The sequence below is a fragment of the Lacerta agilis genome, chromosome 2 (assembly GCF_009819535.1).
Source record: "Lacerta agilis isolate rLacAgi1 chromosome 2, rLacAgi1.pri, whole genome shotgun sequence".
In the NCBI taxonomy this organism is placed as follows: Eukaryota; Metazoa; Chordata; class Lepidosauria; order Squamata; family Lacertidae; genus Lacerta; species Lacerta agilis.
The window spans coordinates 86387983-86413679 of NC_046313.1; the positions used below are offsets into that span (position 1 = coordinate 86387983).

Below are 25697 nucleotides of genomic sequence, written 5' to 3' on the forward strand. Positions count from 1 at the left end.
CAGTGGCGGAGCAACATGCTGCAGCCCCCGGAGCAGAGAACAGGTTGGGCGTGGCTTGTGTGCGTCTTGGGGTGCATTGTGTCACCCATGGGGGCGTGGCGAGTGGCGCAGGGGCATTGCATGCGTCAGGGGTTGCGCCGCGTGTGGTGCACATCCCGGGAGGCTGCGGCGTACGGCATGCATCCAGGGGTGGCGGTTGCGATGGCACCCTTTCCCCAAATGGTGCCCTGGTTGGTGCGGTCCCCCCCCTTCGTATACCAGTGACTGTGGTAGTATCCTTTGCAACACAAGTGCAATGGGATTACATGCAAATCTGGTCATACAGTCCCTTGATGCAACCAACTTCTATGTGGCTATGTGGCAGAATGCTACAAAACCATGGATGCCATCTTTACAATCCATTCTGAGGCATTATAGGAAGTCCAGCAGGCTTTAGATGAGGCTATTGGACAGTGTTCTCGAAGCTACCAACATGAGTCTGACCAAACTGCGGGAAGCAGTGGAAGACAGGAGTGCCTGGTCCATGGGGTCATGAAGAGTCGGACACGACTAAACAACAACAATATGGCTCCTTTGACCCATGTACCGCATGGTCCATCTCTCTTCAGCAGAGACGGAGAATCTGCAGCCTTCCAAATACTGTTTGATTGCAATTCCCATCAGCCCAAACCAACCCTGTTAATGGTCGAAAATGTTGATGGGACTAAGAATCAAACAAAATCTGGAAGGTCACAGGTTTTTGGTGCATGTGTGTGTGTGTGTGTTGAACACCCAAATACCATCCCTATAGATGTCTGCATTGGAGCTGTATTGGCACTTCAATAGCCTTCTTAAAATATATATATTTTAAAGTATTAAGAGTGCTGCATTGATTTTAAAGTAATTATTTTTATACCAGGTGAAATCATTTTATACCAGGTGAAAATTGTGGGGGTTTTTTCCTTTTACCAGTGACAAGCTGTGCATTTTGTTTTTGCTCCAGATTTTAAGTCCTCACATTGGAAGGGAGGGGTAAATAAATGAATATATTCACTGGTGCATTTACATTTACAGCCACAGGTAGGTGTCACAGGTAAGCAGTACTGAAATCAGTGCACCCCAAGCAAGTTCAGAGGCACACACTGAAATGGCTCTTGAGCAGGTATTTGTGTTCCACAAGCCACTATGTCTTATTTACACATTGCTTGGAGTGTCAACTGTAGATACTACAATGGAACACATTTCTCAGTCATAACTGGTGGTGATTGGCCAGCATAGTTGCATCAATGGATTGCAGTTTTTATTTTCAACCCAGAAACTCACTGTGCATATATAAAAGGCCCAATGGAGTTCTCCTGTGCTGCCAGAAAACATTGTCCAAAACTAAATTTACTGGAGAAGCTTATGCTTTGTACATACCTAGTTTCCATAAATTCTTTAAACAGCCACACTGATTATATGTCTGAAAGCAAAATACAAGCATCTAATATGTGCTATGTCTCAAATCAGAAGAATTAATTGAAATTATTTTCCAGTTCTTCACCTCAAGTAACTTCTGCTCCCACTGTATCCAGACAGATGCTTACAGTACATTGGCGATTGTTGCTGGACTAGCCAACCAAACCAAATATTTACAGAACTAGTAACGACAAAATTGTTTCTATAGCTTCTGAGGGCTCCCTTGGTTATCTGTTATAAATGGGCTTAATCTGAGTTAAAGTCTCAGCTTCAAAAAGATGTGCAACTAATACTGGCCTTGCTTCTAACCCCAAGCAAACAAACAATTAGGAACTAGATAGAATTTACAGGTTCCAATGTACTCTTATCACAAGAGTCAATGCACATCTTGTTGGATGTGCCTTGGATAATGTTCATGATCACATGCTGTTTGCTTAACATCGTACAATTTAGGCTGATGAGAGTCTCATCACAAACATTAGGCAGAATACTGTAAATAAAGATTCAGAAGGACGTGAAGGTCTCCATATCTATAATAGGATCCAGTAGCTGAGACCAAATAATAACTGAGTTGACATAATGCCCAGGTTCATTATTATTTCTAAGTCACCAAAGCATATGAGCAAGTGTGTTTATGACAACATTTGAGCTCATCCTCCAGTTTCAATGAAGATAAATAGGAGGAGTGGAGTTCCAAGAGAGTCAAGAAACTGTTCAGCACAAACCAGTTACTCATCACTCCTTCCTTGTCTCTTGGCTGTCGCAAAAGAACTGCTCCATGTGGCAGATTTTTATAGGTATGAAACTGGGTAACAAACTAATTGGGGCCAGAAAAAGAATATACGGGACAGACTAATGACCAACACAAACCATTTATCCATCCCCATAAAGCCCATTGAAAACTAAGCGTAAGGCAAACACATATTGTTTTAAAAACAGCTATAGCTATAGCTAGAATTATTTGAATGCCAGTTGCAATATACATCTGTTCCAATCACCCTGCACAAGCCATTATTACACCAAAATCTTGAGGAACATGAAGACAAACAGTTTACTATAGTAATCTTAACAGTACTTGACTTGTAAACACAAGTTAATAAGCAGATCCCTTGCATCTGATAAGTCAGTCATTACAACAAAGAAGAGAAAGCTCTTGTGAACGTCAGGGTTATATACGTTTTGCCACTTAGTTCCATCCTTTAAAGCCACTAATTTGGCTGGAGTTAGTGTAAATATAACACTTTCATAACAAGAAAGGTAGTGAGCCCTGACAGCAAAATTAAGAATTCTGCATGTTTCTAGAGACCCTTGATTAGTTATTGTAACATGCAGTCAATCAGTAATTGAACATTGGGGGCATTGGTTTCCAGAACATGAGTTTATATCTCTCTAGAAAAAGCTAGAACATTCCATTCTCTAGATCTCACCCTGATGTGTTTGCTACCCTGTCATCATTTCCCACCTCATTTCCCAGGATAACATGATTGTAAATAGCCATAGTAGTCCAAAGCCATTATGAAGTGACTTTCTTCACTTGTCCCCCCCCTTCCCTGTGTTTTTATCCCATTAATTCAAATCTGGATGGCATCAGAAAACAAAAACTTTGGTTGGAGAAACTTCATGCCGATTAAGGATGCTTGTTTTTACTACAAGTTGTACACAGCAGGTTGGCTGTATCCAGGATGAATGGTTGGCCTGTCAACAAGGTCTCGCACTCCAGGCAGGTAAAGTGTTGCTTGTGCCAGGTGAGGCCTTCGACTCGCTGGTAGTCCTCAGAAAATATTATCTGTGGAAGTAAACAACTCCATTTATCATGTCATTTTCTTCCTAGAGCCAGCCAAGTTCTATAACTGCTTCATTATGGAAGCAACACACAAACAAAGCAGTTGACAAGCCAAACCACATATAAAACAAAGCAGTGTTTGCATCATTACTATTTAGCAACACATCAAAAGAGGATATCTCTCAACATATACTAGGGAAGTAGTTTGGCCTAGCTAATTCAAAGCTGTAGGGGATGTTTATATTCTGCTTTCAGTTTTTACAGAACCTCTGCTTATTAAAATAAAACTGAAACAAAAAAGAGCACCTTAAAAAGCTTCTGGTTTCAGTGATTTTAAATATATTTCAAACCTTCACAACAGCTCATGGTTAGCGAGGAGAGAGGTTACCTATCAGCCCATTTTCAGATAACAAGCTACGGTAAGCCAAATGCAAATCCAGAAGTCCCTGGAGCAAGAAGGATGAAGGAGGAGTAGAGTGGCTGAGATATCATCCCCAAGAGCTTGCATGTTGACATGGTCCTGGTAAGTCATAGTTTAGTTTGCCATGTTAGGCATATCAGACCACTGAGTTGAATTCAATGTGGTGCTTAGTAGTCTTTTGTGCAAGCAGAATGACTTCTGCTGTGCATTGGGACTTTCCCCTTCTCCTGACCCCTACATCTATTCTAGGGTTTCCTCCAACGCTCTGGAGCAAATCTGGGGACAGTGTGGGGCAGGAAAGCTCAGTTGTGCAAGCAGAAGTCATTCTGCTCACACTTTTTTCAAAGTTGCACACCACTCCCTATATTTCTGTGCCTGGTAACTAAGCAGGTTCCTCCTTGAGTAGTTATGGTTCCACCCCCATTCACCTGTTCCATTTTCTATTCCTCAAATCCACCAAAATCCCCACTCCCACCCCAAAAAGCACTCATATACTAGACACAAGTATTCATTTTGCAGAGGCATTCGGCCAAACGCAATTCCTCGGAGCTGATAGTTTCTTATAGGCAGAGAAATTCAGAGCTATGCAGGAGAAGAGACTTCCATTTCCCCAGTTGTCATTACCTCATCGCAGGCCGCACAGCGTGGCCTTACGCTCTCACAGTAATGGCGTCCACACCAGATGGCCCCATTGTTCCAGAAGTAGATCAGATCCACAAGCGGTTCGGTACACTTGCAGCACACAAAGCATGCAGGATGCCACTGACGATCATAGCCTCCTCTGCTGGCATATACCACAGGGGATTCTGAGGGCAGCACCTGCTTGCAGAGGTCGCAGAACTGAAGAAGAAATTAAGGGCGTAATGAATTTTCATCCACCCGTTTGCAAGGAATAATAAAGCACTGCTCAATTAATTCACAGCCAAAGGTACAATTTCATGCTTAGTTTCAGCCAGCTCCCATTCACCTTAATCTCAGGGCCAGCTTTTAGGATCTCATGCCTTAGGCCCTCCAAGTGGAAGCATTTAGATCAGCCACAGGGTCCAGGTTTGTTGTGTGCTGTAGCTCAACACACCATTCGGCAGCACTGCATGGAGACTCTTCATGGCTCTGCTGCCAGAATTGGCAAGAGAACGGGACAGCGCTGGTCCGTGGTTAAGGAGGGAGGGCAAAGCATGTTGACGTGTCCTAAGGGTATTTCAGCAAGTATTCCAATTGCAACTCAATTGCAAAACAAAAAAACCTGAACGGAGCAAAACGTAGACTACAATGAAGTCTTTCTCTCTTCTGGGTCATGTTAAGGCATCATAGAAATACATTTAAAAATAATAAAATACTAATCATTCTTTGCTGCAAGAACAATCTTCAGAAATTAGATTCATATTTGTAATATTTATTTGTTTTATTAATTCAATTGTGATCTCCCGTGATGGATTACAATGCAGATAGCAAGCTATATAGCAGACTGTCTGAATCAAAACAGTATTCTGTAGAGTTGGAAAAGGTTCTGAAAAGGGGATGATAAACAGGATGGAGCCGCTTTGAGGGAAGTTTACAACATTTGGGGCTTCTTAGCTTAGAGAAAACATGATACAAGTGTATAAAATGAGCCAGAGAAAGTGGATAGAGGAAAGCTTTTCTTTCTCTCATAATGCCAGAACTCAGGGATATCCAATGAATGTTAGAAGTTCCAGAACAAACAAAAGAAAGCATTTCTTCACCTATCGTAACTTATTTACCTATTAACTTTCTACTTGTTAATAGCTGCAAGAATGTTATTGGATTGAAAATGGAGAGTTACATATACCCTCCCTGGAAACAGTGGCTTAATAAAATTTGAGATTTGGCTAAAGCAGCGAAAATAACACCTCATTTATAAGTGCAAACGGCAAGTGAATATAGAAACAAATTCTAGAAAAATAGATGCACTTTATAGAACATGGCAAAGAAAATTGTTACTTCCTGAGAAAGGAACATTCAGATTGGGTTTTTTGTTTTTGTTTGTAAGTAACATTGTAATTTCATGTTAATATTTTGCTCCCCACAGGCACTTGGCCATCCCCTGTGAGAAGAGGATGCTTGACTAGATAGCTCTTCTATTGTTCTTATTTTAACAAAATGTTATTAGGATTTTTAATCCTGTTTCCTAGCAAATATTGCCATGTAATTTTTTAGCAGCATTCGTGAACTCTTGTATGGCTGTTGTTCAATAGGCCTTGTGTGATCACGGGAACCTCCCAAGCTAACTGTGGCCTAAGACATTCCTCACCTCTTCTCTTTAGCTCCGCATAATTATTTAATGACAGAGGTTGAAGGCTCTGGGGGAAAGATTCAGCAGGCTACAACGTTGACATTCAAATGAAGATCCTACTGATCACCTTAAATTATTACATTATTTGTTTCAGCCTTTTATAGTCTTAGGCTGCAATCTTAATTCCTGGCTAGCCATGGCAGCAAAAAAACCATTTTCGGTTTTCTATTGGCTACTGATGGGGGGACGGATGGACGCTGGTGGTGGCAGCTTTTGCCTACTCACTGCAGACTCATTGGGGTGCCCCTCACCAATGGAGCTTCCCTGCTGGTGGAACTAGACAGCTTCTACTCCACTGTAGCCCCCTCTAGCATAGCAGATTCAGGGTCTGGTTTGCTCTGCCCATTATGAAATTTCCCCCATCCTGTCATACAAACAAACAAACAACAACAACAACAATTTGTTTTTTTATCCCCACCCATCTGGCTGTGTTTCCCCTGCCACTCAAAGAACAGTACAATTAAACATTATATGGTTAAGAGTTGAGGGTGTTCTAGTTTGATCTTAGAAGGTATGCAGAAGAAAAAAATTGCCTATTTTTGATATAAGGCTAGTTTGTTTGTTTTTAAGTCTCTGCTATTGCAACCGTAAGGAAAGGCTGCTGTTGGCCTCTGAGTATCCACGGTGAGAACTTATTTTCAATATGTGACTTATCACATTGCATGCCTATGAATATTTCCTTAGTTAATACTGACAGTTTTTTATTTCCATTTCCACTGAAATAAAATAAAAACAGCTTCCCCACAGAATCCCTCCCTTAAGCACACAAACCACTCTTTTCCTGTGAAGGGAAGCTTCGGCAACAGTGGAATATTTGTGTTCCAGCCCCAAGCTGAATTTCAAGAAAAGGACTCGGAAAGCCAAGACTTGTACATGGATTTCCCTAAACTCTTTGAAGACTGCAGTCTTTAGCCTATTCCTTTATTACGAGCTTGCTATGCAAGTTGACCACGTCACTGAAGGCCTACGGAGAGATGTTTTGCACTGGTGGGGAGAGCTGAATGCAGGAGGTTTAAAACAAGACTCCAAGCGGTAGACACTGTGTGTTCAGTCTTAGACACTTACACCAAGTTGTGAGAGGTTTGGATTGAGAAGAGGCCTCCCTCTGCTTGCTTCTGGCAGCTTAGCCAATTTCCCACCAGTCAAGTGACACAGGCATCACTTCGCCAGTGCACACCTCCCCGTTTCTGTCCACTCAGTGTGCATGTGGAAAGCCTGCTTTCAGTAACCCTGCCAGTGGGGATGGGTGGAAAGCCCATTCTGAAGAAGGGAATGAGCCAAGGAAGGGGCTGAGCATCCACTGGATCTTCAGGCTGCTGTCACAGCCAGCATCGGAAATGATCACAGTGCCAGTATGGAGTTGGTGCAGTGATCAGGACACCACCAATCTCCTCCTCCTCCTCCTACTGTTGCTGCAAGTGACTAGGTTTGCCATATTTCAAAAAGTGAAATATGCCGACCTGTGCTGCCACACACCTGGATTTTCCCGGACATTTTGCCGATTTCTGCCGGATACTGCTTCCGACTGCAGAATTCTGGGTACGCCTGGGAAATTCCGTACATATGGCAACCCTACAAGGGACCAGACTGGGGATGTTGCTCTGCAGTTCCAACAGCACAAATTTTGGATTGCTCTGGCCCTAGGTTTAATTGTATAGACAGGGCCGGATTTAGGTTTGATGAGGCCCTAAGCTACTGAAGGTAATGGGGCCCTTTATATGTCTAGCTGTCCTATGTCAACAACAAATTATCGCAGTTTTTTGTGTTGAATATATGCTATATGGTAATTTGTGGACCTAATAGGTATCTAAAGCCATTTGCACATAACAAAATATGTATTTTATCAAAGTAATTGTTGAACTGAAATACAATTAAGAAGAAGTATATTAATAGTGAAATGCAATTAAGAAGAAGTATATTAATAGTGAAATAATTATTAAGCTCTAACTTAAAATGATTTTTAATTCATAACAAACTTAATAATGCATTGGCATTTGGCAATAACAAAAGTTCCTTTAGAAATGCAATTTACAAAGACTCATAACCTAGTCTCTAGAAACTTGCTATAACATGAAATAATAATAGGTGTAAATATATGATTTTGTTTTTTATTTTGGAAATGTACATCCAGTTTTTTCCCTTTTAAATTTTTTTGGGGGCCCCAAGAGAGTGGGGGGCCTAAGCTATAGCTTGTTTAGCTTTTACATAAATCTGCCACTTTGTATAGATGTCCAACAGGAATTCCCCCATGAACTGTGGCAAGTCCCCCCCCCCCACATCGGTATAAACTGTGCTAGTTCACAATTTATCTCAGATTTTAATCCTTGAAGCTTGAGCCACCAAAATTACGGAATAATAGCAAAAAGCTTCAGCATTTTTTTTTATCCCAATCCAAATGGTTTCAGTGTTTGGCACTAATACTGGTGTTCTCTAATGCCCTGAAAGCTGAAATCCTTGTGGTTGAACAAATGTGGGTACGTTTTCAGCCAGCATTTATTTGACTGGTGTTGGCTTCAAAGAATGCTCTGGAACAGAAGTGAATTCTGATTAGTAGTGGATGGAAAGCTTGTAGGTTTTTACGCTTCTGCCTCCTTTTTGCACAGTTCGTTTTCTTTAAACAGAGCCAGGGTAAAATGGGCAAAGAAGTGACTTCTCCACCAGCGCACAGAATGTTCTGTAACCATTCAAGTGAATCTTACTAATTTACTAAGATAGTATTGACTCAACAGTGCAGTTAACTTGTAACTCAAGCAACATGATTTTTTGAAATCCAAACTGTAATATGTTTTCTCAATGATTGCATTCTTAAAACCACAACAATCCTTCTATTTTGCAGAGATGCAAAAATTAGATGCATAACTATGTTGTCAAGTTCATGTGTCACAATAAAGACTGATAGATATATTTGTGGACCAGAGCTCTCAGGGGCAGGGTTTTGTATTTTTTACAAGCTGGCAGAGTTTGCGTTAAGAAACCTGTCCCATAGTTTTGCAAGGGATGCGAGAAGAGAGGCCTTCTTGGTCCTGACCTCCCTTAAGAGTTGGGAGACAAGAGAATTGTCATAACCAGTTGTCATTGCTAAGTTTGAGTTAGGCAGAGGGCTGAAAGTGATTGGGCTAGGGATGGCTAAAACCACGGCTGGATTTAGGTTTGATGAGGCCCTAAGCTACTGAAGGTAATGGGGCCCTGTATATGTCCAGCTGTCCTATGTCAACAACAAATTATCACTGTTTTTTGTGTTGAATATATGCTATATGGTAATTTGTGGACCTAATAGGTATCTAAAACAATTTGCACATAACAAAATATGTATTTTATCAAAGTAATTGTTGAACTGAAATACAATTAAGAAGAAGTATATTAATAGTGAAATACAATTAAGAAGAATTATCTTAATAGTAAAATAATGATTAAGCTCTAACTTATATTTTGGAAATGTACATCCAGTTTTCCCCCTTTAAATTGTTTGTCCCCTCCTCAGAGAGTGGGGCTATAGCTTGTTTTGTTGTTGTTCAGTCGTTCAGTCGTGTCCGACTCTTCGTGACCCCATGGACCAGAGCACGCCAGGCACGCCTATCCTTCACTGCCTCTCGCAGTTTGGCCAAACTCATGTTAGTAGCTTCGAGAACACTGACCAACCATCTCATCCTCTGTCGTCCCCTTCTCCTTGTGCCCTCCATCTTTCCCAACATCAGGGTCTTTTCTAGGGAGTCTTCTCTTCTCATGAGGTGGCCAAAGTACTAGAGCCTCAACTTCAGGATCTGTCCTTCTAGTGAGCACTCAAGGCTGATTTCTTTGAGAATGGATAGGTTTGATCTTCTTGCAGTCCATGGGACTCTCAAGAGTCTCCTCCAGCACCATAATTCAAAAGCATCAATTCTTCGGCGATCAGCCTTCTTGATGGTCCAGCTCTCACTTCCGTACATTACTACTGGGAAGACCATAGCTTTAACTATACGGACCTTTGTCGGCAAGGTGATGTCTTTGCTTTTTAAGATGCTTTTTAATCTTTGCTTTTTAAGATTAAGGTTTGTCATTGCTTTTCTCCCAAGAAGCAGGCGTCTTCTAATTTCGTGACTGCTGTCACTATCTGCAGTGATCATGGAACCCAAGAAAGTGAAATCTCTCACTGCCTCCATTTCTTCCCCTTCTATTTGCCAGGAGGTGATGGGACCAGTGGCCATGATCTTAGTTTTTTTGATGTTGAGCTTCAGACCATATCTTGCGCTTTCCTCTTTCACACTCATTAAAAGGTTCTTTAATTCCTCCTCACTTTCTGCCATCAAGGTAGTATCATCAGCATATCTGAGGTTGTTGTTATTTTTTCCGGCAATCTTAATTCCGGTTTGGGATTCATCCAGTCCAGCCTTTCGCATGATGAATTCTGCATATAAGTTAAATAAGCAGGGAGACAATATACAGCCTTGTCGTACTCCTTTCCCAATTTTGAACCAATCAATTGTTCCATATCCAGTTCTAACTGTAGCTTCTTGTCCCCCATAGAGATTTCTCAGGAGACAAATGAGGTGATCCGGCACTCCCATTTCTTTAAGAACTTGCCATAGTTTGCTGTGGTCGACACAGTCAAATGCTTTTGCGTAGTCAATGAAGCAGAAGTAGATGTTTTTCTGGAACTCTCTAGCTTTCTCCATGATCCAGCGCATGTTTGCAATTTGGTCTCTGGTTCCTCTGCCCCTTCGAAATCCAGCTTGCACTTCTGGGAGTTCTCGGTCCACATACTGCTTAAGCCTGCCTTGTAGAATTTTAAGCATAACCTTGCTAGCATGTGAAATGAGTGCAATTGTGCGGTAGTTGGAGCATTCTTTGGCACTGCCCTTCTTTGGGATTGGGATGTAGACTGATCTTCTCCAATCCTCTGGCCACTGCTGAGAAGATAGCTTGTTTAGCATATATGTAAATCCGACACTGGCTAAAACTGATTTAGTCTTAGGGTACTGCTTCTTTCTTTGAGAACCCAATGCAGAATTAGCCGTTTTGCACCTAATTATTTACAAATATGCCAGCAAATGTTTTATAGGATGCTGGAAGACTCCATCCAAACTTATCCCAGGGTTTCTCTTATCTCTCAGAGAAGTAGGGAACATGCAAGTATGTATAGCAAATAATAATAATAATAATAATAATAATTAACAGGAGGGTCAAAACCTCTGTACATGCAAAGGGAACACACTCAATGTGTCATAGAAAAGGGTTGTTATTGCAATGAAGGAAACTAGTCTATGAACAATGTTTTGTGGCTTTGCAGATTCTCACTTACTGCTTCATAATGGCAGCCTGGCACAGCAAAGTGCTGGCATATCACACATAATTCAGTTTTCCCTGAGAATTATAGAGTAGATGTGTAATTGCCATTTTTTAAAAATCAAGATAATCAGATAAAAATTATAGGGATTTCAGCAGTGATGGTACGCTTACTGCCAAGTATCTGGATGTATTCTAAACAATTTGAACATGGAAGAAGTTTTAAAAAGTAGATTATTTTTTTTTTGGAGAGAACACCAGGAACCTGCAGCTGTAAACCAAAGTGAGAAGCAGTCACTTTGCACTGTACTTTGTTTTAAATTCTACAGGATTTTATCAAGATCCTAACACTTGTTGATTGAATAGCCTGAGGACAATCTATCTAGCCACCCACCCACAGCCCTTAACACGGGTACCATTTTGCTAATCCAAACAAAAGCTTAAATGTTCCATTTTTTGGAATGTCAGAACCTTCCATGGAATTTTGCAGAGCAGCCCCATAGTTTAGCAGCCTCACTACATCTGCACAAATGGAGCTTTTGTAATTGCTTTTCAAAGAATTTAGCTTTTCCACTGGTGCCCAAAAATAAAGCATTAAATTCTTCTGGAGAATAAACACCACAGGTATGTATTTACTTGGAGGGATGAACTTGCAGTCAAAATAAACCTCCCTTGCCAAGATGGTTTTTTACAAATGCCTTTAAGCGGAAGTCTTAGCCTTCAGATAGGATGGGTGGTGTGTATTATTTTTTTCTAGAAGGGGTAACAAAAATCATTCTCAGACTGAGTCACTGCAACATGGTATAGCAGTGAACTTGCAAAGGGTTTTCACTGTTTGTAATATTCCCCCTTTTGATAGCTTGCCCTCTACAACCCCCCACCTACCCTTGCTCTAGCAAAAGTTTGAGCAGAGACTCAGACACTATCAGATATGGGGACCTTTCAGAGCCAATAGCTACATCTCACTACTGCTACAGAGCATAGGGCAAGAAAGAAAAAAGAAAGGAGCTCATACCTGCAAACCCCACCCCCAGCCCACCTTTTCGCAGTCCTCAACCCACTTCTGCCCAACCCATTCCTCAATCTGTCTCTCTCCCCCACCTCTCTCCACCTATTCAACTTACCACCTCACCCAGTTCACACATCCATGACATTGACACCAGTTTGGAAGAATGGATAATCAAGATGATGGAGCAGGCATAGGCAAACTCGGCCCTCCAGCTGTTTTGGGACTACAACTCCCATCATCCCTGACCACTGAGTCGTAGTCCCAAAACACCGGGAGGGCTGAGTTTGCCTATGCCTGTGACAGACTATGCCAAAATGGCAAAGCTTACCATGAGGATCAGGCAACAAGACGAGAAGAAATTCTTACAAGATTTGGAAAAATTTATAGAATATGTTAAAGAACACTGTAAATATGTCAAAACATTAGCAGGGTTGTTGTAACATTTACGATGTGTTAAATATGGACAATGTATTTATAATTAAGATTTGAAAATCACAGAGGAAAAATAATGATATGCAAGATGATGGAGGGCACAAGAAGAAGGAGACGACAGAGGATGAGATGGTTGGACAGTGTTCTTGAAGCGACTGGCATGAGTTTGGCCAAACTGCGGAAGGCAGTGAAAGACAGGTGTGCCTGGCGTGCTCTGGTCCATGGGGTCACAAAGAGTCGGACACGACTGAACGACAACAAAGATGATGAATGATTGAATTAGGAAGCCACGGCAAGGGGGAGGAAGGCAAACACGATGAATTTGGTGTATAATTGAATGTAAAAGTGTTGTCATTAAAAAAAAAAATATTGGAAAATATTTTTTTTTTTTTAAAAAAAAAGACATTGCCACCAGTTTGTTACAAAGGTTTTTCAGAAGAAGCTCCGAAATTAGTAAGTTTGTGAGCATGATGGCCTCGCAAACTCAAGGACTAAGATTTCCAAGATTACTTGGGGGGTCTGTACCGAAAAAATACACTTAGGTTGTTTTAAGCACTTCTGGCAGACAGATTGTTTTCTTTCATTAAACCGCATTTGGCCAAACATAGAAATATACTCCATTCCTTCCTATGCAACTCCATGTACTATGTGTTCCGATTATATGCCTCCAGGGAAGGTTTTGCATACTTACCAATTCCTGTCCTTTAGGCACGTCACCCAGGGTTCCATTGGTAGAAACAACTTCTTTACTTGCAGGAATGCCTTTATCAGGATGCTTCCCATCATCTTTGGCAGTTCCTCCATGACCTGGCAGTGCAACTTCCCCGACGCCAAGAACGCCATCTTTGTATTTCTTCACGAAGTCCTCCATCAACTTTATTTCACTCTCTGAAAGGCCCCGGCAGTGGGAAGGATCCTGGTCATAAATAGGAAGCTGTCTCATCAACCTCCTGCGACGATAATAAGCACCTTCTGTACCAGCCACTGGCTGCATTTCTTTCGAAATCAGTTCCATGTACTGGGTAGCCTGATTTACGTGGAAGAAAGAGAGAGAGGGAGAGAGAAGATAATACCTTTATTGTCAATCTACAACCTGTGTACAATGAAATTAACTGAGCCTCTCTCCCCCCCCCCCCCAGCACTCAGTCACATTGCACTCTGTGTGCTTGTCGCACAACACACCAACCCCGAAAGTCAGTTGCACTATATTATTTTCCCTTCAGCAGCCTAACAGCCCATGGATAGAAACTGTTTTTTAGCCTGTTGGTACGACTGGTTATACTTCTATATCTCCTGCCCGAGGGTAGAAGATTAAAGAGGTGCTGGGTGTGAATCGTCCCTGATAATTTTTCTCGCTCACCTAGGGCAACAATCCCTTGTGGTGTCATCTATCGGGCTCAGGGGACAGCCCATGATATCATGTACTGTGTTCACCACCCTCTGTTAAGACTTTCTGTCCGTGGCTGTCAAGCCAACGTACCACACTGTGACACAATATGAGAGGACACTTTCTATTGTGGACCAGTAGAAGGAGGTCATCAATTGTTGTTTAACATTGTTCTTTTGCAAGACTCTGAGAAAAAAAGGTCTCTGTTGGGCCTTCCTAACCACCTGAGTTATATTGTTTTTCCAATGAGGTCTTCACTAAGTTAAACTCCCAGGAATTTGAAGGAAGAGACTTTCCATACAACACCCCCTGATATACAACGGGGCAGGTTCCCCTCTCTTCCTCCAGAAGTCCAACACCATCTCCTTTGTCCTGCTATTATTTAGGTGCAAGTTATTCTCTAAGCACCATGTAGATACTTTTTGAACCTCCCCCCTGTTCATCTCCACCTGTGAATGCATCAAGTGGCATATAGACGCCAGAAGGAATGAGAATGACAAAGGCTGTCTGTCTCTGTGACTTTGTCCACCATTTTCCTAGGGAAGCCACTCTCCATGCAACACAGCAGATGACTCAGATCTTTGGGGTTTCTCCCTTGCATTCAGTAGCAAAGGTGGGGTTGGGAGGCTGCAGAGTCAGCCTGCAGACATGGGGAATGTTGGGAACTGAGTGGGCAGAGACATTGGGGTGTGACTCATGCGAACATTTGTATTCAGCTGAATGCCTGAACACAAGTCTTGTCTACATCCTTGGACCACAGAAACTGTAACCCACTCCATAAAATCAGACCAGATGATACTGTTAACATTCTCAGACACTGCTGCAAATGAGGCACCAAGGTCTAAGCAAATATATGAGCAACTTTATCTTTTAAGGTGTCTCGTAAAGTCATCACAACTGGCCCTCTGAGGGTTTTGGGATGATTCCTTGTGAGGAGGATTGGGCCTAGTCTTGAATCACTCAGAATAGATATGCAATAGATATCTCTATCTATCTCTATCCCTATCCCTATCCCTATCCCTATCCCTATCCCTATCCCTATCCCTATCCCTATCCCTATCCTAAAGTCAGGGTTTCCTTTTCACTGCTTTTGGCCTGGTGACAACATACCTTGCTCCTGCCAGATAGGGTAGGACACAGATGCCCCATCTCTGCCCCACTCCAGCCTAAGTTTGATTGACATCCCAGAAACACAACAGATTAAGAAAGAGCCCCAGCACACATTAGGTGTCACAAAAACCAAAGGCACAAGTCCAAAACTTCAATCTCCCTTAACCTTTTTGGCATCCCTAGTGTCTAGCAAATATTAAGTATGTGCCTGGAGACATGCTTCCTATTTATGAAAGATTACATTCAAGTGGTTGCCAAAATTTAGCTGGCTAAAAGCCATGGAAAGGCAAGCTTGTTAAAAGTTAACCACCAGCTGCAATGCCTAATAAACCCCCATGTAGCACACAAACAGCACTTGGGCGAGATGTTAATGATTCTAATTTAGTGCTGGGGGGGGGGCAAAAAGAAAAATTACGCAGGGTTGTATACAGTCTGGAAGGTCTTCCATTTTCCCTTCTATAAAGCCATTAGTTAACCTAAGTAAGCTAATTTATAAATCAGTACTTCGTTGAGTTTACCCCTTTGAACACCGCCCCCCTTGCAATGTCTACTGCTTTTTTGAGTGCCAAACAGGAGAGCTGGTGGCAGGGGGTGGCCACCGAGTTCAGTGGCCAGTGGCCAACTCATTTTATTACTCAAGCACACAGTCCAATGCTATTTGGGTGGAAATGAGGAAAGTCTGCACTTTATTTGGAGACCCGTGTTTCAAATCTAACACAAAGTAGTTTGTAAGTAATCGAGTTAGCCATTGGCTTGTAATTCATAGCTGGAGACAAAAGGCTGGTCTCATTCAAGATTAACATTTGAAAAAAGGATGCTGAGAACTTTCAGTGCAGTTAATCTCTATGGAACAGAGTTTAGGAGAGAGAGAGAGAGATATTCTCTGACAGGGACCTTTTCCCTCTTGTAGCGTGACTTGTTCATGGGCAGCCAACCTGGCCATTCACTGTTTTTCTTAGAGACCAGCTTTCAGGAGAGTTCAATTAATTTCCACCTTGGTCAGCACTTGCCTAATGAACAGCACAATTGTTAGGGTGTATATTAAACATCTCAGCAGGCTAAAGTATTGCTTGTATGAAACATGCAACATAACCCACTAGTCCTTTACAATAGAAGATCTGTTCCCCAAATGTTTAAACAATATGCCCAATGCAGTTACACAATGCAGTTACACAAGTCTGCCAGCGTGAGACCTCTTGTGACTGATTAAGTACAATGTTTGTATAGCACAGCTATCAACTGGCACACAAAAGGAAGGCAAGCAGGCCCATTTCATTGCATAAAACCGGGCCTCTGCAAATTCTCAGGGAGCTTTAAAGTGTGGATGTGTGCCTGAAACGCAGCACAAATGCATGTCTGGATGAGCCCTAAAATGTTAACCGTTATCTATGTTAGTTTTTTATTTTTAAAAGAAAGCTGCTTTGTCCCAAGTCAGATGGTCAACTAGCTCAACATTGTCCATGCCAGCCTTCCCCATCCGACTGGTGCCCTTCCAGTGTTTGGAATTACAATTCCACCATTGGCTACGCTGGCTGAGGTTGATGAAAGTAAGCCCTAAAGCAACTAGAGGGCACAGTGAACATGGTGAACACCGCACAAGCAGTCCTTCCTTCCTTCCTTCCTTCCTTCCTTCCTTCCTTCCCTCCCTCCCTCCCAGAAAGGAAATGCTGCAACCAGTGATAGATTAGGTATGATAGCAGTCATTCCAATCCACATTTGGGCAACTCGTGGCCTTTCCCCCTGTTTGGACAAACTGTCCATACAAACATGGATGCAAATGCTTCTAAACTGGGAATGGCTACCCAGCCATAGCTGCCAACTTTTTCCTTTTTTAAGGGAAATTCCCTTATTCCGAATAGGATTCCTCGCAAGAAAAGGGAAAAGTTGACAGCTATGTACCCAGCATGCCTCACTGAGGGTCACCATGGGTGTCTTCCTCTCAGACAGAATCCTGTCATACATCTGCTAAACCAGCAGCACAACACAATCTTCTCATAACCCCTTGACTATCATTTGCCCATCAAGTAACTGAGGAAAAATTGCGAAAGTTAAAACATATGCCGAACCAACTTTATTTTACCATATTGGGCTGGTGGGGAGAAGCTCATGAAAAGAAAAGTCTTTTCACTATTTTAGGCAATAGTTCCTTCAGTTATTTTATGAACTAATTTCCTTTTCTCCCCTCAGCATGGACTGGGATAGTGGGTGCTGTAGTCCACAAAAGGGGGGGGGCAGAGGAAGTTGAAGGTGGAGTCTGCAGCCTGTTTCACAGAGGTTATTTCCCTTTCCCAGCCCTGCAGGACCAGGAGGGCACCAAATTGGCCACCCAGAGTTTAATCCATCACCTTACATGGAGGAAATGTCCTTATTTTTTGTGTACTCTGCCTCTTAAGCTGTTGAATCGTATCACTTTCGCTTCCAAATCCCTCTTGGCATGTAGAACAGAGTTCTGGGAAACAGCTTAGAAATCAACTTAAGTCAGCTTGAAGGTGAACAAAAAAGTATTTTTTATTTAAAGTGTAGATATCACGGCACGCAGCTAAATCAAATCTCGTCGGCCAAACCTGTTCCAGATATCTTGAATGTATTTTCATGTGTTCTCACAATTGTATCAAGTCAGCCAAGTCCAAATACAGGGCATGGAAAGGAATGCTGGACCTGATTTGGGAACTTGTTAGGCTCCAGTCAGATGCTGCAGAAGATTATGCTATCAAAGCCACCAACGGTTCAATAGTAGTATTTGTTTTTCCAAGTTGCAAACAATATGGTCCCATCTGCACAATAGCTTTAAAACAGTATTATATCACTTTAAACAGTCATTCTTTAAAGGGAAGTGTAATTTGTTAAGGGTGCTGAGAGTTTGTGCTGAGACCCTATTCCCCCCACAGAGCTACCATTCTCAGAGTGGTACCTCGGGTTACATACGCTTCAGGTTACATACTCCGCTAACCCAGAAATAACGATTCAGGTTAAGAACTTTGCTTCAGGATAAGAACAGAAATCATGCTCTGGCAGTGGGATGCCCCATTAGCTAAAGTGGTGCTTCAGGTTAAGAACAGTTTCGGGTTAAGAACGGACCTCCGGAACGAATTAAGTACGTAACCAGAGGTACCACTGTAGTTCTTTAAGGGGAATGGTGGGGGGAGTTTCTTTTAAGAAACAATACTTTACTTACAATGTACTTCTTTTTTGTTATTATTGTTGTTATTATTCCATTGTAATTAAGCAACCAATTGTATCTATAAGCGGTGCACAGATAGACAAAGAAGAATTGTATATATAGAAAGGTATATTTAATTATAGACAATTTATGGACAACTGCGTAGTTAGAATTACAATATTGAGAATGGACAAGAGAAAATTAGAATGGAAAAAAGAAGCCAGAAGAAGGAAGGAAGGAAGGAAGGAAGGAAGGAAGTCAACTCGTAGGAGTCAATAGTAAACGTACAATGTAATACAATATGTATCTGAAGTATGAAATTTGAAAACTACTGAAGATTATATTAAAAAGAAAGAAAGAAAGAAAGAAAGAAAGAAAGAAAGAAAGAAAGAAAGAAAGAATACTTTACAGGATTGTTTGGGGGAGTCCATGACTGCTTCAAGTGGCACTATAGTGCTTTAAATGCAGTTGGGGGCTAGATCTGGCACATTCCTTATGAAGCATTATACTTTGGGTTACATGACATCATTCAGAAGTGCTGGATATGAAAGGTTTCATTGCTATGCATGAGGGATAGAGTAGAGCACTTGACTGAATAAATGAGACTGATTCTCTGTGTGTCAAAAGTTATTCCCTCCCATGGAAACTAAAAATATCTAAACTGTCAACAAGAACCCAAAATTTTAAGGATCACAGGAAAACATGGGAAAATGCAACCAAAACACAGATAAAACTCTAAACAAAACATGTAAACTGTAAGCATTAAATAAATGTACTCGAGTTAAAGGGCACTACTTGCTTTCACAATGATAGGATATCAAATTCCTGAGCTTCGTGTCCCTATATATAGAAGGAGAATAACAAAGGTATTTATTGTGGTCACAGAAACTTTATTGAGGGCTTAAATAACTTCGTCAACTCAAATAAGTAATTAAAACTTGTTCCTAGTAACATGAAGAAAACCTCAGTGCTGTATTCAACTAAATTGCTGTGCTAGTGGAAGCCTTTGGAAGAATTCCTGCTACCTTAATAGGACTTTTCCAGTCTCCTCCTCTTCCTGTACATGCCCTGCACCAGCTCCGAATCTGCTCTGGAGGGCTGGGGGAACCCCCATTACACATTTAGGGGGTGCATGAGAAAAATTCTTGCACTGACAGAACCTCAGTCTTAAAGGTAAAGGTAAAGGGACCCCTGACAGTTAAGTCCAGTTGCGATTGACTCTGGGGTTGCGGCGCTCATCTCACTTTACTGGCCGAGGGAGCCGGTGTACAGCTTCCGGGTTATGTGGCCTGCATGACTAAGCTGCTTCTGGCGAACCAGAGCAGTGCACGGAAACGCCGTTTACCTTCCTGGTACTATTTATCTACTTGCATTTTGACGTGCTTTCGAACTGCTAGGTTGGCAGGAGCAGGGACTGAGCAACGGGAGCTCACCCTGTCATGGGGATTCGAACTGCCGACCTTCTGATCGGCAAGCCCTAGGCTCTGTGGTTTAACCCACAGCGCCACCCGCGTCCCTAAGGGTGGCAGCCAACTAAGTTCTACTTAGAGTAGAATTAATGTACCTAAGTCAGCTATGTCCGTTAACTTCAATGGGTCTACTCTGAGGAGAACTAGCATTAGCTCCAATCCTAAGTCTTAGCCACTGACACTGCCCCCCCCACTTGAGGAAGGACTGGAGAGCGGGTTCGAAATGACGATGTGCAAACATGCCAAATGACAAGGGAAGAGAAGTAGTGAAGTAGTGACTCTGTGCCTGTGATCCATCGAAATGTTGAAGAATGCAAGACTAGCCCTTGTTCATTTTTAGAAACATATATAAATCCATACCCATACCTGAGGATGCATGCCAGTGTTGTAGCAATCCATATTACGAACCTTCAAAGTAGAATTCTTATCCCAAACTCTCTAAGTCCATCCAACTGTGCTACAGAGAAACGTAAACTGTTTGTGCATTTGGAAACCGAGGGTTGGGTCAAAACTGAAGGGGTTTTAGAACGTGAGAGCGGCCCTGCTAGATCAGGCCAAGGGCTCATCTAGCCAAGCAGTTCGTTCTCACAGCGGCCAACCAGGTGCCCATGAGAAGCTTAAAGGCAGAACCTGAAAAACAGGTTCACATCTGCAGTATTTGGGGAAATAATCTTTTACTTTCCACCTCACAGAACTAGCCACCAATTACCCCAAATAAGATTTGCAGAGACCTTCACATAATATGCAATGAGTAAGCCTACTGCCAGGTGGGGGACATTTGTGATTTATTATTCTAGATTCTTGGGCTACCTAACTCAGCTGTCATTATCTCCTGAACCATCTTACGCATTACACAGTCAGTCCCAGAGTACCGTATTGGTTACCAAGAGGACTGGGCCAATCCCAGACCACTTTGTCCGTGTGTCTTGCCCTCTTTTCAAGAGCAACAGATATATTTTGGGACTGAGGCATGCTGCAGGAGATTGACAGCTTTCCCAAGAATTCCAGTTTCATTCCTTTCATGTGACAAAGAACTTTTACAAACAGGGAGGTTTGAGGTGAACTGTAACTTTAGAAGGTCACCCAAGGCAACTCTAGGATACTTGCTTACATAAGGCACTTCTTATTGCCCTCTGTCTGTTCTTGAGCATCTCCATCTCTTCATGCTAGTCAAGGATAGACAACATACTGGGCCATGGTGAAAATGTCTGGCCTTGGAAGTCCGGCCATTTATATGAATGGTTTAGCAGAGAAAACAACTAATGTCCTATAAACTTCTAGGTGTAAAGATTGATAAACGTCTACTCTGTTATATATGCAGTAGTTAGATTGTCAGACCAGAACCTAGGAGACCAGGGTTCAAATTCCCACTTGGCCATGAAGCTGACTGGCTGACCTTGGGCCTCTCAACCTAGCCTACATGACAGGATTGTTGTGGGGATTAAATGAGATGGGGCGGGGGAGAACAATCTACACCACACTGAGCTCCTTGGAGGAAACAGTGAGATATAAATGCCATAAATAAATGTTATGTATCTTACTATATAATAAAACTGTAAAGCTGTCATCAAGCTGCGGTTAATGTGGCCACCTACTGGACAGCAGGTGGGCAGTGCAGTCAGGCAAGTGAGTGATCGGACAGCCTGGCCTGTTCCTCTGCAAGCTGCCTCAGGCATGGTTTGGCTGGGCTGTAAGTGGAGGAAGGTTTGGTTGAGCAGGTGAGCAAACGAGCCACCAAAGCTGGTGAGAAAGAGGTAAAATGGAGGTGGACGGAGCTGGGCAGGATCGGACCAGTGTGGTGTGGACTTTTCAACCTGTCCTGTGCTTCTCCTGTTGCCGCCTCCACTGGCATAGGTATGGGGAATGAAGGGGAGAAAATATTTCTCCTCTTTATCCACCACCCCATCTCCCACTGCTACTGGAGAAAATACCGGTAGCCTACTTTTTCTGGCTTCCCACAGCAGTGGCAGTGCAGTGGAGCTTAAGGAGGGCAAGAAACATGGGGTTTGGGTGATCTGCAAGGCGAAGCGCGATCCCTCTCCTCCTCTTCCAAGGTGTGATTTTGTGGGGTCTTCTGACCTTCCAGAGCCAGCGTGGGGCATGTGCAGGAGGAGAGGGAAGAATGCCCCATTGTGTCAGCAGAAGCAGCAAGTTAGTTGAATTCAGCTCTTAGTATTTACTCCCAAACTCTTGAAAACTAGACCACTGAAGGGGAAAACTCCTCCTCTTGTATCTTATGCCCTCAAATAGCCAGCTGAACCAAACATCACATATTAATCACATGGGCTTTGAAATTAATACAGTACTGAATTCCGTGTTGTTCAGCAGATTAATTCGGGAGGGAAAATTCAAAGGCCTCGCACCATATATAAAGAGGAAAAGCACACCGTTCTTCAAATCCCCCCCCCCCCAATGCACAACATACATAGCCAATAAAGAGCCATTCATTCCTACTAGATTTTTCAGCACTAAACATTTCAAGCAAATGTGCTGCCTCAACATTATTTACTAATCAAGAAACACCTGTAATCAAGAAACCTGTAATCAAGAAACAAGTAGCAGACATATATTTCTGGTAAAAAAAATAACTATTTGGTGCTTTTTCAAGTTTTCCCTCCTTCACAACAGCAGAAATGGTCCCAGGAGACAAGAAAAATAAATTGCTTAGGTGAGATATTGCAACTCATCCTCTATGCAGGAGATTTTGAAATACCAAAGATCTGATACTAGATATGAGCTTCTAGTTCCATGTATGAACTGCGATTAAAAACAGTCCAAGACAAGGATCTTCAGGTCTTGATTCAAAATTCATCTGTCTTCAAGTTTCTCACAGCAGCTGGTTCAAAAGTCTTGGTTATGACCTACAAAACCCTATACTGGTCCTGGCTATCTGAAGGACCATCTCTCGCTATATGAGGCTGCCTGGGCTTTGAGATCTTCTAGGGAGGCCTTTCTCTCAGTCCCACCACCTTAACAGGCATATTCGGTGAGAAAATGAGAGTGCCTTCTAGGTGGCTTCTCCCAGATAATGGAATTACCACAGAAGGCTAGGCTGACCTCCTCTCTTGCTTTCCTTTCACTGACAAGCAAATATTTTTTGTTCTGACAGCCTTTGGCCACTGACTGACTGTTGTGGCAGGGTCTTTTGAGGGTGGGTATTGCACTGTGTGTGTGTGTGTGTGTGTGTGTGTGTGTGTGTGTGTGATGGTTTTAAGCATTTTCAGTGCTGTTTTAATAGGGTTACCTGCATGGTATGTTTTTAGGTGTATCTGTTTTAATGTAGGCGGCAACCCACCTTGTGTGCTGCACTGAGAGAAAAGCAGGATATAAAATAAATAAGTTAAGAGGATGTGAGAAAGGGGGTTCAGGGTCAGAGGAAAGGGACACACAGTGGATCCTTTAGCAGCTATTGAAACCCTGTGTGTTTTGGAAAGTTTCAAGTAGTCCTTACATACAATTAGGTGAGTGATCTTACCAGCTTCTGAGTCAGTCCAGGTGGAGCCCATTCGTATGTAATAGTGTTAAACGTCGGATCTTTCCGAGACACGATATGATTAGTGATAATCATACGGTTCCTTTTATAGATGCGAACGCCATCACCTCCTTTCACCCGGGCAGTTAGCGAAGAATATTTCGAATCGGAGAGCAAGCGGCCAATTTTCCGATCATCTTCTGCATCGGAGCTCAGACTGTGATCTTCCTGGCTGCATTTACATGACTTGCATATTTTCCTGTGGGAGACAAAATGAGGTCACCCTTTGATATATGCTGAACCCCAAATAGGCATGTGCTCTTTTGGAGGCTCAGGAATGAACTTTGAAAAACACTGAAGGTTAAATATTGAAATGGATCATGGTGTAGGACAAAAGACCTTTGTTGGCAAGAACTCAATTTGTAAGCTGCAGACTAATGGAATTTGCCATGGTGTGGAATATAAAACTGTAAAAAACCCACACTGCAGAGACCCTGGAGAATAAGCCTCAGGGCACAAAGACCATGTGTTACTTCTAAGCTGCTGTGAATGCAGCTAGTAAGTTACACGATTTTGGAAAGAATCACCTGAGAGATGAGGACATGAGTCTCACCGCTTTGTTTATTTAATGCATTTATATCCTCCCTTTCTTCCAAATTGGAAAAGAACACCCGAGTCTTCAATATCCATGTACAAACCCAGTGTTATCACGCAAGGTACATTATTTTCTAATATTTTATATAAGAACACATTTTTTTCCTGCCCCGATTCCAAAGCCAAACATATGATTTCAAGGTATTTGGATTCAAGCAGCAAAGTCGTTTTTGAGTGCACTGCCTTGGCAGCTAGGTTTAAAGGCATCTGATATATGTAAATAGCTTATTGCAGAGTTGCATAGGAAATGCGGATGTAAGATTCTTTGAAGTCAAGACATGAAATAAAATAAAACAATAATTAAAAGATTGTGGAAATTTCAGTTTATAAGATGGGGTGGTGGAAACAGAACATACGAGAGTCTTGGCTGCAAATTGATAAGATTAAGCTGTAAATTACTAATTGAGGAAAATATAATAGTATTGTTACCCTGCTCTTAAATATTTCTCCTCCTTTACTGGAAGACTACAATGGGGGAATGGTGGTAGTTCAGAGCTCTATGCCATGGGTCTGCAACCTTTAAGACAAAAAGAGCCACTTGGACCCGTTTCTGAAGGGAAAAAAAGAAACTGGGAGCCGCAAAATCACTGCGACATTTAAAACAAATATAACACTGCATTTTATTTTTTAAAAATCCGATTTAAATTTAAAAAAATCCGATTTAAATAAAAAAAATCCATTTTTTTTATTATTTTTTTTAAATCATTCATTTTTATCCAACCTGGGGACCACTACCAGGTCACAGCCTGATCCAAGGTGGGTTGCAACAGCATACAAATATTTGATTTGTTGTTTTTTTAAAAAATGAGTCCTCAACTGCACACTTGTGTTAAATGTTTGTCCCATGTCTAATTGAAGACTGCTGGCTTTTACAATAATCTTAGTGTCTTTTACCCTTAATATTCCAGACCAGAGGCTATGCTCACCTCTTCCAACCTCCTCTCTTGCTAAATAAAGCACAGAATTGCACCAGAGAAGCCTGTGATGTTTGTGCTGACTTGCATACAGGTGGCTGTAGTAGTTCATAGTGTTCAAACCTTTTTAGGCGAGTTCCCTGCCCCCTTAATGACAACGGCGATAGATTTTGCACATGAACACAGATCCAAGTTAGGACTCCTCTCTTCCACGCCAACAAGTGCTTTGTCAAGGCTCCCCTAACACACACTCAGGACAGAGGAAAAACTGCAACCTTTTGGGGCGTCATTCTCCTACCCATGTCTCTGTGAGAACCAGCCCTTTATTCTGCCTCCCGTAGTACATCCTCCCCCTTCAAGAAATCATTTCCTTTGGACTTTCGGCCCATCTCCACCCCTATTACTCCTTGCCCTCGCGAAGGAAGCATTTTCACAAGTTTTCTTTTTGGTGGGCTGTCCGTGCTTCCAAACACCTGGAAGTCACGACAGGGGCTTCTCCCCCACCTAGTAAATTCTGCCTCTGCATAAGTTACTCAGGTTTGGTTTTCTTTACCAGCCCACCCAACCACCCACCAACCCCGGTCGAAGCAGAGCAATAAGTCATTTACCTCAGCAGGGGACAAGCTCAGCTCCAATAATGAAACCCTTCCAAGGAGCGGGGGGGGGGGGTGTCAAAACTTGTGACAAGCAGGTAGGTGGTTGGAGAGCAGCATCGGAGGGGGAGGGGGGAAGGAAGCGAGAGAAAGCTTTCCCAGTTTTTACACAAGCCGGAGCCTGAAAAGTTGCCAGAGCGCGTGCGGCAAGGAGACTAAAGAAGTGCTATTGTGGGTCGAGTGACCTAGAACTGGGAGAAAAGAAAGCGCGGGAGAACAAGCC

The 25697-nt window shown here is 42.4% G+C and overlaps 1 protein-coding gene across 1 annotated transcript in view; it reads right to left on the reverse strand.

Moving 5' to 3' along the window:
- Positions 1 to 1241: 1241 nt before the first annotated feature.
- LMCD1 (LIM and cysteine rich domains 1) overlaps positions 1242 to 25697 on the reverse strand; it is a 57289-nt gene continuing 32833 nt past the window's right edge. The window contains exons 3-6 of the mRNA XM_033141168.1: positions 23257 to 23512; positions 13347 to 13682; positions 4266 to 4481; positions 1242 to 3223 (exon numbers count right to left, since the gene is read on the reverse strand). Coding sequence (XP_032997059.1) covers positions 3065 to 3223; positions 4266 to 4481; positions 13347 to 13682; positions 23257 to 23512 — 967 coding nt within the window. The 3' untranslated portion in view covers positions 1242 to 3064. The remainder of the gene's footprint in view (positions 3224 to 4265; positions 4482 to 13346; positions 13683 to 23256; positions 23513 to 25697) is intronic.